The sequence below is a fragment of the Ostrea edulis genome, chromosome 7 (genome assembly GCF_947568905.1).
Source record: "Ostrea edulis chromosome 7, xbOstEdul1.1, whole genome shotgun sequence".
Lineage (NCBI taxonomy): Eukaryota > Metazoa > Mollusca > Bivalvia > Ostreida > Ostreidae > Ostrea > Ostrea edulis.
Window position 1 is genome coordinate 50,334,313 of NC_079170.1, and position 17,651 is coordinate 50,351,963.

General features: G+C 35.2%; 1 protein-coding gene across 1 annotated transcript in view; it reads left to right on the forward strand.

Annotated features, from left to right (window-relative positions):
* LOC125653146 (uncharacterized) overlaps nucleotides 1–17,651 on the forward strand; it is a 120,462-nt gene that overhangs the window by 13,984 nt on the left and 88,827 nt on the right. Inside the window, exons 3-7 of the mRNA XM_056145741.1 lie at nucleotides 6,815–6,906; nucleotides 7,107–7,316; nucleotides 12,922–13,053; nucleotides 15,345–15,476; nucleotides 16,429–16,560. Of these exons, the coding sequence (XP_056001716.1) occupies nucleotides 6,815–6,906; nucleotides 7,107–7,316; nucleotides 12,922–13,053; nucleotides 15,345–15,476; nucleotides 16,429–16,560 (698 nt within the window). The remainder of the gene's footprint in view (nucleotides 1–6,814; nucleotides 6,907–7,106; nucleotides 7,317–12,921; nucleotides 13,054–15,344; nucleotides 15,477–16,428; nucleotides 16,561–17,651) is intronic.

Below are 17,651 nucleotides of genomic sequence, written 5' to 3' on the forward strand. Positions count from 1 at the left end.
GGGCGGATTTAAAGATTTTGCTAAATTCGTGGTTATATGTACGTAAAATTAAAGGATTGCCTCTTATAATGATAAATGAAAAGAATCATCCCCCATAGGGACAAAAATCAGTAACAAACTCGCTTTTAAAACGCTCAAACTAATTTGCATCGCGGTGCAAATAACAGGAGTAGGCCTATATATAGAGACGACACTCATCAAGCTAAATACGCGTCTGAAAGGGAAGTATTCTCGAGAAAAGGGTTTTCCTTGTGGGATAGATATTAAAAATTGGTATAACAATATGTGTAAAATTACATGCATTTGGATGACTGTCTGTTCAAGGAAATAAGCATTGTTTGCACAACGAAATAAAAACTGAATAGGTTCTTTGGTTGATTATTCCGTAAGATACAGGAAAACAGATCACTGAAAACGGAATAAGCAGCAAATGAATTAATGCATTTAATTTACAAGAAATTACGAATGGCTGTTTATCCGTAAGCTTCTCTGAAAAACGGAATAAACTGATTTCAATTAAGATATTTTTCAAGGAATTACAAATGGCTGTTTATTCCGCAAGGTACAGAAAATCAGATCACTGAAAATGGTATAAGCTGCAAATGAATGAATATATTTTCAAGGAATTACTAATGGGTGTTTATTCCGTAAGGTACAGGAAAAGATATCATTACTAAAGAAAGGGAACTTTTAGCAGCCGTTACGATCACTATCCACTAATATGATGTGTAATAATGCAAAGGAAATATATATAAGCACAATTAACGTCAAATAACGTCAAATGTTATTTGCACCGCGATACAAATAACGGTATTATGCCAAAAAAGTAGACAAGAAGGTAGAAAAAGTAAATACACCAGAAATGAAGTTGTTACAACATCATCTTCAAGCAACGCCAACATCGAGCAAAACATCGTGGTGTCTGGAAGAGCGCGAACAAGTAGTTCTGACATTGGATCCTAAAATATTTCAGACTACGTAAAGTCAATATTTCAAAGGATCTAGGATCAGAGAAGTGATGGTGACAAAAATGGGTGATAGATATTGTTACTTCTATCATGATCGAAATTAAAGATTGAATAAAAGAAAGAGATTAATTGTTCATTATCCTTTCATTATACATTGAATACCTGATATGATATCATATCAGGTATTCAATGTATAATGAAAGGATAATGAACAATTGTTATGTGTCAGAACACTTAATATAGCGCAGCAGAATTAACTAACAAGAGACAAATAAACACTTGATACGATTTATTTACAATTAATAATGGAAAGAAAATTGTAACAATAGCAAAATACAAACTTACTTAGCTACCACTACCGGCCTTAGTATACTGTTGGCATGTAGAAGTGAGAGTCATGGGTGTTTCTTTGTACTGCATTTCTAACTGGGTTGTTTAAAATTCATTTTAGTACTTTTATCTCCAAAATCTGCCAATCTTTTATCTGCCAAATAAAGCCATGAAAACATCTTCAACTTATGTTACTGCAACGTTTCTGGGATTCGGCTATTCTGCTTAAACATGCAAGATTTCTCAATCACAGATTTTAATCAGCAGTATGCACAAATATCCAATTCTTGATTGTCCAGCACGCGCATCTACAACAGAAATGCAATACTGTTTTACCAACCGACACAGCTACTAATAAAGCCCTCGAAAGCCTTATGCAGGTATGTAAGGTCTTTACTAACAAAAGTTTCAGCTTACCTGATTCACAGTGAATTCAGATGTCTTCTTCGGTCTGACAGAACGACGATGGTGTAGATTTATATTGCAGACTGCCGAGTAGGGGCCCTGCTATACTGTGTTTGTTGCAGCGAGGCGACGATGGTGGTCGACCCTCGGATCCCCTGGCGACGAAGATTCGGGGATGGTTAGGTCCTCCAGAAAGTGGTGAATGGATCCATCTCCCCTTCCTCGAGTTGATCGCCCACGGATCCCCACAGTATAGTCGGGGCAAGGTCTTCTTGAAGATAGCTTGCTATTCTTCATCTGTGGCCGATCGGCCCTCGGATCTCCCTCAGTGAAATAGAGGAGACGGTCTTCTTGAAGACTGTGTTGAGTACGCGGCAAAGGAGGTTCGGAGTGGAGCCCTCCACTGGATCCAGTGCAGAAACCCACCATCTTTGTGCTTCAATTTGTCTAAATAATTTAGATAGTCGACTTAACTTCCTTATTTATTGGCCGAAAGCAGAAGGATAGTTGTGTGTGCAAATGTATTTATGGCCGAAAGTATTTATCGTGGAGTTGACCAAGCTCGCATGTCCATGACTTTATGAGAAAGCCACGGAAGACGCGTTAGACCACTGTCTTTAAGAGATAGGTGGTCTCTAGCACTGATGCGTTACTGTAAAAAGAATTGTAAAATGATACAAGAGGCCCACAGGCGTTATCGATCACCTGAATACTAGTGAAAAGGTATCACTATTCCCACTGGCTATGAAATCTAGAAAACATTTCCTGTTCTGAATACCTAAGCTAAATTCTAATGTTCAGCAACAGTATAAAACAAGATGTGTTCTTAAAACTTAACTGCCCTCAAAAGTGCATACACCGATGAAAGGCTTTAAATAATAGGTGTATTAACATTAAAACATTAAAAGATTTTACTAATTTGGACCCATCTTAAAGTCATAACCCTGGGTTGTGAATTTCACCATTTTTTGTATATCCTTTTCTGCTATTCTTAAGTATGTATTTAGATTTTATACAGTATCAGCAAACTTACACATAAATACTATATACAAGTTTGGTCCCACTCTGGGATCAGAACCCCTACTCTGGGGATCATCAAATTTACAATTTTGGTAAAAGACTACCTGCTCTATCCATTTAAATTCAATTTAGTATCAATAGCACTAAAGAAGATGTTATTGTGTTACACATAAACACAATAATTCACAATTAATGCCCCCCCCCCCCTTGTTCCATATATGTTTCATACCCTGGGATCATCAAATTTACAATTTTGGAAAAGGGCTACCGTTTCTTTCTAAATATCTATTTACTTTCAATTTAGTATCAATAGCACTAAAGAAGATGTTATTTAAGTGTTTTACACATAAACACTATATACGAAGTTTGGCCCCGCCCTAGGTCCAGAACCCCTACCCCGGGGCTCATGAAATTTACAATTGTTGTAGAGACCTTCCTGCTCTACATCACTATGCATTTAGTTTTTATTACATGTTCTTGAGAAGATTTTTGAAAATTGGTCAATTCTGGGCAGTTTTTGCCCCGCTCCTAAGGCCCCAGGAGTGCAGGAATCCTGAAATTTACAATTTATGTCCTCCTTGTTCCAAATTTGTTTCATACCCAATTTGAAAAGAATTGGAATGATAGTTATCAAGAAGAAGTTAAAAATGTCTATTGTTCACACATTTAATAACTGACCATTTTGGCCCCACCCTGATACCAAAACACCCCTATCCCCGAGATCATAAAATTTACAATTTGGTAAAGGACTACCTGTTCTTTCTAAATATCTATTTACTTTCAATTTAGTATCAATAGCACTAAAGAAGATGTTATTTAAGTGTTTTACACATACTATATACAAAGTTTGGCCCCGCCATGAGGTCGGAACCCCTACCCCTGGGATCATTAAATGTACAATTTTGGTAGAGGCTTTACTGCTCTACATCACTATGCATTTAGTTTTTCTGACACGTGTGTGGTTCTTGAGCAGAAGATTTTTGAAATTTGGTCAATTATGGACAGTTTTTGCCCCGCCCCTAGGGCCCCATGGGTGCTGGAGTCCTGTTTACAATTTATGTCCCCCTTGTCCTAATGATGTTTCATACCTAATTTGAAAAGAATTGGAATGGTAGTTATTAAGAAGAAGTTAAAAATGTTCAATTGTTAACGCATGACGGACGACGACTCGGAAGCATACCTTATTGATAATTGAGGGAACAGGATTCTGATCCCTATATTTAATCCAGGATATGTCTGGATATATTAAGGTGGTTCCTTAGTCCTGGGTTTTTGGGGTTTAGGTAGCATTCTTTTGTTTGGAATCAATAAATTAACATTCAGAGTAATGAAAAAATGCAAATTAGTTAAGGATTTCCATATTATTTTTCATTACAGACACTAATGAAGTCATGTACCCCTATGCAGATTTTTATGAAATTCATTGGAAACAGTTATTGTCGTTATTTTAAAATAAAAACAACAAAAAAATTGTTTAATTGCATTTATTTATCAAGAAACATGTCAATAACTAACACACATGTCATTTTCAATATGTTCATCAAGTTTTAGAATAATATTAAGTGCAGAATTATTGAATTAGCGTTATTCTCCAAAATGTTAAAAAACGAATAAATGTGGACACAATTTCCTTATAGCATGGTTTACATATCATTTTTTCCCCTGTTTATATTAGTAGATGTACATCTATTATAGTTATTTATGGGGGGGGGGGAATCCATACCTTTCCTTAATAATTTCAAATTTATAGCTTCTAGCGTATGTGTACCCCCATAAATAATCGAAGTCTGGCACCATACAGCTGGGCTATTCAAAATCACTCATCGATTAAAATTTTATGTAATTTCACGAAAAGACACCGATAATGATTCCTTATCACCTTGGTAAAATGTTTGTGAAAAATAAAGGAAATCTATCGCATATTGGACTTGATAAATAATTTATTGAAAACGGAGATATTGTCCTTGGATTCAATATTTTGAAACATATCATTGACTATTCAAATATAACTAAGACTTTTGAAATATTTTATGGCTGACAATTTTTTTTAAAAATAACTATTGAAAAAGACTCCAACAAAAATTTATGTTCCAGTAATTAAATAATTGACTTTGCACAATATTATGACGTCACAGGAGTGTGGAACTACGTTAGAATAAATTAATAACATACCTAAATGGGAAGTTTTGATATTAGGGACTTATAAATGTAGTGTCTAAGTGTTGGCTGTAAATTGTGTTATTTTAAGGAGAGACATGCATGTTAGTATTATTTTTGTTTTTGTTTTTTGGCTTTGTCTTTTTATTTTCTTCTAATGTTTACAGTATATATGAATGGAATTAGTTGAGGGGGTATATTATTTGGGTAAAGGTATAATAATAATAATAAATAATAATACCATATTTATATAGCACCCTTTTCATACACCATGTACGCTCAAAGGTGCTTTACAATGCATATATACCTTACAACAGAATGTTATACACATAATACATAGAAAATAAATAAAACATTAAAAAACAATGATATAAAAGGCGTTATCACATGTAAACAGTCCGTAGCTGTACCTATCCTGATTGTACATATGAAACATGAAAACACAAGATACCATAAATATGCTAGATAAGAATAAACATCAGTTTCAGGGCTTATGAAAATAATAATAATAATGAAATACACACACGCACACACAGCATATAATGTCTCAGGTATAATACATTAAAACATAGCTTTTTTTAAAAATAAAACATCACAAAATGGTACTCGAAAACTAAGACACACAGTCAAAACAGATAAGATAACCTTAATGCACTGAAACAGCAAACAGGAATGACTGAAATGATAGAAACTAGTCCTGGAAAACTTGATGAAAAAATGTGTTTTCAGTGACTTCTTGAACGCACACAGTGTTCTACAGTCCCTTACATGTTCTGGAAGGGCATTCCAAAGTTTTGGAACTATTGTTCTGAAACACCGATCTCCGTACGTAACGGTTCGACTTTGTGGAACAACTAGAGTGACAGATTGTTTTATAGACCTAAGATTTCGGGTAGGCTTACATGTATATACCTCTAGTAATTGTTTGATATAAGTTGGGCACTCATCATGTGAGGCTTTGTAAGTATAAGTAAGTCTCTTATACTGTGTCTTATACTGCACAGAATTTCCCTAGCAGTATAAGCTAGAACTGCCATGGATAAGTGATATGTTTAAGGTATGTTTGGGTGTATAAATTTTAATGGCGGTGGGCATGTGTTATAGCCGGGAAACTACAGTTAGCAGAAGTGACTGATACTTGCAGCAGCCCTTAAAGGTTAAAAAGTATAACTGTCAGTCATTCCCGTCATCAGAGGTGTTACTGACAGAACTCAGATTTCCAAGCCTATAATATTCTTTAGTCATGTGACCACTTAGAAATTATAAAATCCATAAGCAACTCCAACAAAAAAGAATGGATATCATGATTCCGATTTGTAATTTCGTTTCCTTACCTTAAGCTTCATCAAAAGAGTTCTGCATGTACGTTCCTAAACTACAAGGTACAATTGATTTTAACCGAAAGATACTGAAGTTTCACCAGAATTACCGCCATTATGACGATGGTTCATTGTCTGTGGGTGTGTATTTGATTACGTTTAATGATGGAACAATCACGTGTAATTCTTATTTTTTAAGTTAGACATTACAAAGCTCACTTTCGTCGATTAGTAACATGGCAAAACTGCTCTTTCTTATTATTTTTTATGGTCAAAATTTGCATGCAACATATGTTAATGGAGAATTAGAATGAATGTTGAATTTCGGTGTAACAACATGCAAGTAGATTTGTTTATTGTTTTACGTTCCATTCGAAAAATAACTTCACTCATGGGGATGCCGCCCCATTTTGCGATGAAGTGCAGCAAATTTGAACTCTACGGCATGTTAGCTCCTACTACATGTATAAATCACTGCATATGTAAAACGTCATCGGTTTTGATTGAGAATTGAAGCCTTGATTTTCCGTTGCGAAGCATATCCTCTAAATAGGCTACCGCAGATAGAATTGAATACCAGATATCGCATGATATATCATAACATTTATTGTGCAGGGACCTTTGTTTGGAAACAACCCTAAAGTTTGCAATGGGCGATAAAAACTGCAATTTTACATTCTCTGATGCAAACTCATCCCTTGCCGAGGGTAAGCATTATGATTTACATTGAATGTTTATTGGCCAGAAAGCTCAAACGTATTTAATTGATTAATATTTTTAAGACTATGAAAGACAAGCAAAGATTGTCCCAGCTGAGTTACTTTTATGTTTATATATGTCAATAACAATGTCATCAAAGTGTTATACACGGGCATTGGATATTAAACGTATAATTTCATTTTTACAGAACAGACATACTGTCCATATACCAGTACCTGTGAAGTCGTAATGTCTAATGACTATTATTATCGCCAGAGCCATTACAGGATAGAAACACTTCAACTGATATTCCGTGACCAAACTCTTAGTATTGAAAGTTGTCCTTATCTTGATACTTATGTATATAATTATGTATATGGCAAGACTTTGACAGTTGATTGTACAAAATGGACCTCCGGTAAGTCATTATACAGAACGTTTTAGATAAGCGTGCAAGCATACAATTAATTTTCATACGATGCATGATATTATGGGATAATATCAATATCCTTTTGCGAAATAGATATCTTTTTTCAACAATGATGTGTAGTTTAGTTGTCATTATTGGGGATACAAGTATACCGATCTCCATTATAGTTGGAAAATGAAATGCAAATTTTCCTACAATGATGGTGACCGTCATGTCCCCAGTGACATCACACGCTGTTAATATTTACAGTAACACCAAATGAAATGACTGTAGAACGTGCGTTTAGATCTATAATGTACGCAAGTTCAACCATGTTACGTAGGGTAAGATTGATTGATTGATTGGGTTTTACGCCGTTTCGGCAATATTTCAGCCATTCCACGGCGGTCAACTAATTGAAACATGTTTGGTTGTGAGTGTTTGTGTTTCCCTGATGGCCCCCAGTGAGCCTACTCTTTTTCGAACATTAGGGAAACGATCTTTTGCGTGCCAAGAGAATTGTGATCCTTGACACGGGACACCCTTTAACGTCTTATCCGACGGACATCAAAGTTAAAAATATGTGAACAGGTTAAAAAAAAAAACCAATTCGTGTATATAAACAGTTGTATTATAAAGGTTTTCAAATTTCTCTGTAAGAAAACTTAATGGAACGGCACAAAAAAACAAAAACAAAAAAAAACCAAAAAAACAGATGGTCACTCAAATACGCAGACTACTAATACTCCCATGTAAATAAAAAGTAGAAACTTTAAAAATTTAAAGTTCACATACATGTAACAAACCTAAGTTATGTTCGAGTTTAACATAGTTGCATAATCTATAAATTGCTTATTTAGGGCTAGTTATATTCGGCGCGTACGCGCGTCAATCGTGGTCAATGTTTTCCAGTAGAATTTGCTATGGTAATAACCACTGAAATGATCTTGGTTAAAATTTTCTCTACCTTTTTAGCTTTATCGCTTGTTTTTACGGAAATAACTTACGAGAATATCGAGCCCAAAGCTTTTTTCAGAGACAACAAACTAATGATACTTAGTGTCTTTTAGCTATCATATATTTTTGGCCTAAACTGTTTATATTTATGAGAATTCACAATTTTAAGTACTACGATACAACACACAGTGGTTTCCACTTTTATGACAAATAATTATTTACTGAATGAACTTTGAGTCCATCCCCAGTATCTATATATTACCGATTGTTATGTATAATTCCTACTTCAATTGTCAATATCATATGTTTCAATATATATACCTCGCCTGGGCCCATTTGAAGCCAGAGCCCCCCTCTCCATCAACATCAACACAATTTCTCCAAATGCCATATTAAACCGGAACCGCGCATAAGAAACTAACAGGTATTTGATTGAATATTGATTAACGTCCCTCTCAAGAATATTTCACTAATATGGAGACGTCACCATTGCCGGTGAAGGGCTGCATTTAGGCCTATGCTCGGCGCTTATGGCCTTTGCTTTGAGCAGGTAGGGATCTTTATCGTGCGGTCTCCTCCGAAGGTCCTCCCCATTTAGTCGCCTCTTACGACAAGCAAGGGGGTACTGAGGACCTATTCTAACCCGGATCCCTACGGGACAACTGGTACTTGATATATTCGGAAGGGAGTGATAAAATTTCAGATAATCTTGCCAGTATTTCCATTACATGTATATGGGAATGGATTTAATATATACAATGACGTACATGCAGTTCTTTAGAAAAAATCTATGTTGAACCACAGGCCTTTGGGCATGGATTATGCACCCCCTCCCCCTATGTTTTTCCTCATCTGTGATCAACACATTTGTTTTCTTTTTATACTTATATTTTGCAAATATACATTATCGAAATTTTTATTACGTATTAGTAAACTTCTCGTTATCAGTGATGGCATTTCTTCTTACAATCACCGAAAACGTGATTTATTACATTTTTATATGATATTTAATGTATCTTTACAATGCATGATTAAAAAAAGGTGTGTAGAAGACGGGGGGAGGGGTGCATGATCCATCATACCTCAAGTGCCTGTGTATATATTAAAACTACCCCTATTGTGACCTCACCACGTGCGACTTCTGGTGAAATATCGATCCCAAAATGTACGATTAACTAAGAGATAAATTTTCTTAAGAAACATTGAGACGCGTGGGCACGCCGAATACAACTAGCCTTATTTAGACAAAAAATTAAGAAAATGTTGACCTGCCTTTTTCTTTCAATATTTTGCAAAGCACAAATCATAGTATTAAAGTCTATAACACCTGTACATGTAAGTATTCCCCTTCACAAATTGATGTTTTATGCTTTATTTCTTAATTCTTCTTCCAGAAAAGAGACTCTTCAGGATAACCGACTACACATACTTTGTAAAAATAAAAACAACAACAACAAACAACCGGCTAAATAAGTTGAAAGGATTTGATGAAAGGTGAAGATAACGAACAGTGATCAATTTCATAACTCCTATAAGCAATACAAAACAGAGAGTTGGGCAAACACGGACCCCTGGATATACCAGAGGTGGGATCAGGTGCCTAGGAGAAGTAAGCATCCCCTGTCGACCGGTCACACCGGCCGTGAGCCCTATATCTTGATCAGGTAATATAGTTATCCGTCAAAATCAGTGTGCCAAGAACGGCCTAACACGTGGTATGAAACACGTCAGACAGCATTTGACTCAATGATACAATGTAGGTTGTATTGGGAAACTAAATCGTTATACCGACCATAGAATGTGCGAAATGCTGACTTTAAACGAGACTGTAGAAACCCCTGTACCATTATCTTGTTTGTCAGTAGCCCGTTTCGATTTAAAAACTGACCATACGCAGAACAAGCTCTTGCGTATCGAATCAGTTGAAAGATATAAACACCATATGCAGGTGATAACGGAGTATTGCTACATAAATATGGGAAGTTGACGATGGAGAAGCTGAAATCATCCCGTTTGTCATAAAGTTGAGTTGTTAGTTAATATCTACTTTCAATGAAATATCTAAGGATGAAGCAGACATGGACGACTCTGTGGTGTCTTTTATTTCGAGTTCACTGGGATTTATCGAATCGACATATGAATGAAAATTATTGTTAATAGATAATACGTCTTCGATATATCTACATGTAAATGTCGAATTGAAGGCCACAGCAAGAGATTTTTTCTTCTCGCATAGAAGTTTTTAAAATGAATTCTGCTTCATGGGAATATAAAAAATGGTCAGCTAGCAAAGGAGCACAATTCGTGCCTATGTATATTCCAACAGACTGTTGGAAGACCTGATCACCAAAGAAGATATTGTCAATGAGGAATTCCAGCATATTTTTTATTTCAACTTCAGAGTATTTGTTCGTGGAATCAGAGTGGTGTTTAACAAAATAATATTTTGGATGACTGATCACTAGATATGAATATTTCCATTTTTTGTTGACGAAGCAACTGTCTATGATGTCAAAAAGTGTAGTCTTTAATTTATCGTGAGGAATAGTCGTGTAAAGTGTTGAAAAGTCATACGTTTTGATGTTGTTGATTTGAGAAAAGTTCTCCGATTTCAAGTTTACTAAATGTTCTATAGAATTTTTTAGAACCCATATTCCATTTACATCACTTCTGGCATATGTAGTCGCACAGTACGTTTGAAGTTTCTCCTTCACAGCTGTTAATATTTCGTGAGGAGCAAAATTAGGGGCTTGGTAGAACATTTACTGGATCCAGCAATGTATCTTTATTATACCCCCGCAACAAGTTGTGGGGGGGGGGGTATTCTTAGTGAGCATTGCTCACAGTACCTCTTGTTTGTAAAGGTTTTTAAGAAGTTTAGGATTCCGCTGACCAGTATAGGTACGGTAACTCATAATCATCCGAGGCATTGACTGGGATATTAAATGTGTCTAAATCTGAAGCATGGTTTTGAAGAATTTCGTCTTTTGAAAGGGCAGTTGGAGTATAAGAACGTTTACCATTAGTGGAATTAATGCCAAGTTCGGGTAAAATACAGTTGTAATAATGAGTCTTACAAACAAAGACAATGTTGTTACACAGAGGGAACCAAAATATTCCTCATGTAACCTATCTAATTCTTTTACCACTTCTGGTTTACTAAACACAGAAGGATATATGATAGAAAGATAAAAACTTAACACTATGTGAAGCGCATATAACCAAAAGTGTGTATGCACATACATGTAGTTTCTAAATCGACAAGTAAATGTATTTGTTATCCGCCTTGGGTCAGAATTACTTGGATTGTTCATGTGTGATACAGAAAAAAATTTAATTAAGCATATATTTAGTGTCATGTATTGTAATTACATTTTCACAATCTCTGATCTACAATACGTGAAATGAATATCAACTTGTGAGTATTTGAATATATTGTGGAATCATTAAATTTCGCGGGGCTCAATTTCCGTGAATATCAAACCACGACGAAATACAAAACTTATCTGATGTGTTAATGTAATAAAAACATATCTACAGAATTACACCAAAATATTGGCAATTAACGAATATTACATGACCCCTACCCCCACGAATTCAAATTAATTCATAAGACATCTACGGTATAAGTTCAACTTTTTAAGTCTTATGTTAAAGCCTAGTATAGCATCTATACAAATGATAAATTCTGACTAAAGAGGTATAGCGCTTCTGCTAACGAGAAGGCCTCCGTGCCCGAGGGGTTAGAGCATCGCGCTCAAAATCACACGGACTATCACCTCTGTCGGCGCGGGTTCGAATCCCGCTCGCGCCAGTAAGTGAGAAAGTTTCCCAGTTTACTTTCGGAAGGTCGGTGGAGACCATTGTATCTGGGTTTTCTCTTCCACCAATAAAACCTGGGCGCCACCAGATAACTGAAATATTGTTGAGTGTGGCGGAAAACACCAATCGATCAATCAATCTGCGGACGAAACGACTAACTCAGAAATTTAAAAGGAAAGCACTGTTTTCCAAGAATAGACGCGTTTTATTTTTAAATGTACAAGGTCAAAAATCTTAATGTTTCGTTAACCAAGATAAGTAACTGTTTCAGTTTAGCATTACTGACATTTCTATGGGTCGTTCTTTAATCAATAAACCATGTTCCTATGTGGAATGATGAACAGTACAATATTAGCATAGGTGCATTCATATATAAATACACAAAACAACCATTTTACATATGGCATTACTTTAATTCAAGCTCACTGTCTTTTTCTGACATGGCTACAGCACTTTTAATATATTTTGTCAGTTCATTTGTCTTTGGTTGATAATTCAAGAGTTTAGCTTTGCCTAAATGTCATATGACAGTTGTTACACGAGTTTTTATCTTTACTCTTGAAAAAATGTCAATATGTATAACACTTATTTTCCTCTCTTGACCTATAAATACAATGCGCTACGCACTTTGATGAAATGTTTCGTCCAATTTTTCGTTTGATACATGCATCAAGAAAAGAATGATAAATTTCATTTCTTAAATCAATCAATCAATCTACATACAGTATCTTGTAACAATCACGCAAATGAAATGTATGCGTTTTGAAATGGCGGTAGAAATAATTGGTTTATATCCTTTGAATTTGTAATATCCAATGACACCTTTATACTTTAGACAAAGAAGTCGTCGGAAGATGGTGTTTTTTGGATACACAATGCACAGGTACGATTAATTCGGGAGTCTGTGAAGACTGGAGATGTGTCTGTAAGAGGGGATATATTTCCATCAACGGACATTGCTACGAAGGTAAGCACAAATTATCACTAGGATTGAGATTAGTAGTTTCGAAGCCGAACTCAATTACTTTTATACGCAAAGAAATTCCTGTAACTGGTCACTATATATTCAAATATTTTATATTGACAATTTCAATACACAACTGCAGAGTATTGAATTCTCAAAGTCTGGTACACTGCAAGAGTATCTGGAATTCCAATCAATAAAGTTATGCGAAATAACTCAACAAAACTTAAAATCTCATCATATCCTTTAATAGAAATATTTGAAACCTTGTATACTGAAAAAGTCTAGATAACTTCATTTTGGCCGGGTTGCACAACGTGCAAACGGCTTAAAGAATGGTGAATGGTAGGCGGGTGGGCGTCCTTGTAATGGGATACCTACTTTGTGTAAGCCATTCCTCTCACACCTGTAACGTAACATTTCTCAAACTTTGTATGGTTGTTATGGACATATTGAAGATGGGCATGTGTCTTTTTGAAAATGATGAAACATTTTTCGAAAAATTTACATTTAGTTGAACTTTTTCATTTTTAAGCATGTCTTGAATAGACGTTGACTAATTTGTGTAATTTTTAAAACTCCTCTCCCACCTCTAACTTGACATTCCCCAAACTCAATAATACTCTTATTACGTATTTGCGATTTAAATACCTGTAGGAATCCCCAGTACAAAGGGCAAGCCTAAAACTTTTATGTTTCAAGACATAATAGTATAAACATAATTTTTGAAAACGTGGAAATTAAACTGTCATATTTTTTCCTGGGTATTAGATACAATGTATATGGTTTCGAGTGTATCAAATATTTAATATTCTATACTACTTCTCTAAAAGGTCTTATTCTCGTGTGCATTTGTTCTACAATCATTTGTACATGACTCTGACCACAAAACAAAATATCGGAAGTTTAATACGCATTAATACAGTTCAACAAAATTCTAAGTACATGTACGTTAAAACATTGATATACTAAATCAATTTGCTACTGGAATACATATTTTCTTATCCATTCAAACTGTTTAATGGTTGTTTACTTTGTTCGCAGTGGCGGATTTAAGGGGGGCGCAGCCGGCGCCCCCCCCCCCTCTTAAACTTTTCAAATTTAAGGTATATCGTGGCATCATGTTTAGGAAAATGTACTAAACGATAAAAGAAGCAATAATTTTTTCCACTCCTGGAGAAATAAACGACAAAATCTTTTGATTTCTTGAATTACTTTATTTGGAGAAATTAATTTTTTTCCAAAAACCCTTAAAATTTGGGTCATTTTATTAATTTCACCCTATTAAGAATAATAGAAAATAGTACAAATGACTAAATAGGAGACATATTTCAAGCTCTATAAAATTTGTAAAATCCAGGCGCCCCCAGACCCCCTGCCTCATAAAGTGGCGCCCCCCCCGTAACCGCAATTCCTGGATTCGCCCCTGGTTTGGCCTTTGTCTTTCCAAACTTTGCTAAGTTGACATCAGTTTTCACTTTTCGTAACAAGAACGATGCCTTTTGTCAACACCTTTCACTCAGAAAAACATACAATTTCTCGTTAGCAGCCTTGACTATCAAAACACAGGTATCACAAGCTGTATTCCGCTTGTTTGTTGCTAGTCCCATTCACAAACTAACTAAACGGTGTCCAGATTGGAAGTTTATTTCAAACTCGGAACATCGTAATAAACAGAGATTTGACATGAAAAATTTATAAAGAATAGAAATGTGTTTCAATTAAGAAAACCATCTAGATAAAAAAGGTAATACTTGTGTATAAAATACATCTTGTGTCCGTGAGGGATTCGAACCCAGTCGTTTCAAAAAAGCAAACATCTTCACATATAAAGTCGACAACCTCCACACAGCAGACCATAGTATACTAACGGAAATTAATGTACAAGTGAATTGGAAATTAATATCAGTGAAATCGTTTCAATCTTTTGAAATTAAAACAAAAATGCCCCCGTGAAACCAAATTTCAAAGCGACAGTTTGTTTCATGGAAAACTCGACGAACATGTTCATGTTAAAATTATTTTGTTTCACAGGGCACTTTTTCTGAAATTGGGGGATATCCCTCCATTTTAACGCTAAAAGTCATATAAATCGTTTGTTGCTTGAATTAAACTCAAATTAATTTGGTTAATTCTTGTTAATACACGTCTCTTAAACTTTTTTTCAAAAATGTTTGAATCAAGACACAAATTTCAATTGGTTTTATTATACATTTTAATAACTTAATTTTATTGATTTTTCACGCAACACCTTTAGAGAAATTAACATGAGACGTGCAACACCTTCTTTTAAGCTGATGTTCCGTTGGGTCATTTGTGCATCTCTAGTATGCAGTGCACGACGAGTCCATTCTCGGGAGTCTGTGTAAATTACAAGTGTGCATGCCGTGACGGATATATCAACCATAACAGTACATGTTACCCAGGTAATTTAACATTACACGGGAATATTACTACAGTAACACCCGTTTTTTAGTTAAACAATATTAGGATGAAAGAGAGGAATGTACATTACCCAAAATGATATACATGTAGGCTGCTTTGTTTATGATATGTCTGTCACAAATAATCTCCGGTCTGCGGCTTTGCTACCCTTAATTACGAGGACTTAAATAGTCGATGTGTTCTTTCCCATTGTTCAACTTGTCTTGTATTGATTGCATGTCAACAAGGCCCAAAGGGTCTTTCGGATATGACTTAATTAAAAAACTGAGGTCCTGTGTCACGATAGGCGTTGGCACGATAAACCCTCACTGCTACGGCCGTAAGGATCGTGCAAAGGTAAAAATTTGTGGCACCTCACCTAAAGCAGCTGGTGACGTATCTACAAGAGTGGAAAACTCGAAATTAAGACGTAAAACAACATACAGTACAAACAAACAATACCCGGGCTAGAAATCCCCCTCATTAAATGGACTTCATACTTTATGTCTCGCTTTGGCCATACTCTTCCAGAAATGTGAAAATACCGACATGAAAACCAAATTCAAAGACCAATATGAAATATTATAGAAATATAAAATGATATTTTATATCCATGTCCATGACCTTAACCTTTCAATCGTGTGTGGTTATGGAGTTCGTTAGCATGTTGCTAGTTACGAAATCGATGGGTAAAGTTTACTTTGTTTGGGATAGAAGTTGATTTATAGAAAAATAAGAATAATATAGAAAGTCTATAATTACAGTTATTGTATTGTATTATACATACAATGTACATTATATGTTGCGAGGCCATTATCATCTAAGCTATATGATGTTAGTTAAGTAATGTATGGATAGAATTGACGTTGTTTTGGTCAGGGGGATTGGTTTGTAGAAAAAAAAAACAATATGGAAAGTCAATAATTACAATTATTGTATCCTATTATACATTAGACAATGTACTCGTCGGTGGAGCGTGTGTTTTGAAGGAACAGTGTACTGGTACAAACCATTCAGGAGTTTGTAAGAACAGGAGATGTACCTGTAAGGAGGGATACATGTCCATTGAAGGAGATTGTTACAGAGGTAAACACATACGGTGATTTAATTTACTATGGTAAATTGATTCATTATAATAGTAAAAACTCCAATAACTCCATGATTTACTTTAAGTAAAACATGACATTACAATTCATAATTCTAATGTTCTAATATCGTTTTGGTTTGAATCCAAATTCGAATAAATTTGATTTTCAAAAATTGTTTTTGCTAATGATGTAGCGTACTAACATGTTTTGAAACACTAGCTGGGACGATTCTGATTGGTTGTTTTTTATTTGACCTATTGCTCTTGGTTTGCGTCCAGCGTTATTCGTTAACAATGGAACATTTTCAACTTCTTGATAACTACCCTTCCAATTCTTTTATTTGATATGCAGTATCTTTAGGATATAGGGGAAATAAATTGTAAATTTCATATCCTAGGAGTGGGAATTTTGTTACCAGCATGGGGCGAAAATGGTCATAATGATTAAATGTGTGCATTAACAATTGAACATTTTTAACTTCTTGTTAACTACCCTTCCAAATTTTAGCATGTAACTTTTGTGGGACAAGGGGATATAAATTGTCAATTTTAGGCCTTAAGCGCGGGGCAAAAATTGAGCAATTTTCAAAAATCGTCTTACAACTGCACATCTGTAAGGAAAACTAAGTATAGTCATGTACAACAGAAATGCCTGTACATTAATTGTAAATTTCATGATCCCTGGAGTAGAGGTTCTTGACTCCAGGGCGGGGCTATACTTAGCAATTTAGAAATGCAACGATTCACCGCGATGCATCGAAAACCACGATTCTGTAAGCCAAATCGATTCTCGATTCACAACTGAGTAAATTCGGTTTGGTAGAATAAGTACAAGTTATTTAATGACTTCTTTTAACTTTTCAACGGCGCCTCTGATTGGTTAGAAAACATCCAATCAACACTTAGATCACTAAGACAAACAAGATGGATGAGGATAACAATCTCGTGCTAAAAGGTCCTCCCAAGTCACTTGAACTGAAAGAGTGAGAGTATTTTGGTTTAAGATAGGTAGTAAAAGATAGGAAAACATGTGAGTGATTATTCACAATGATTTGCTGCAATCTTGTAATGAGTGGCATTGAGTGATTAA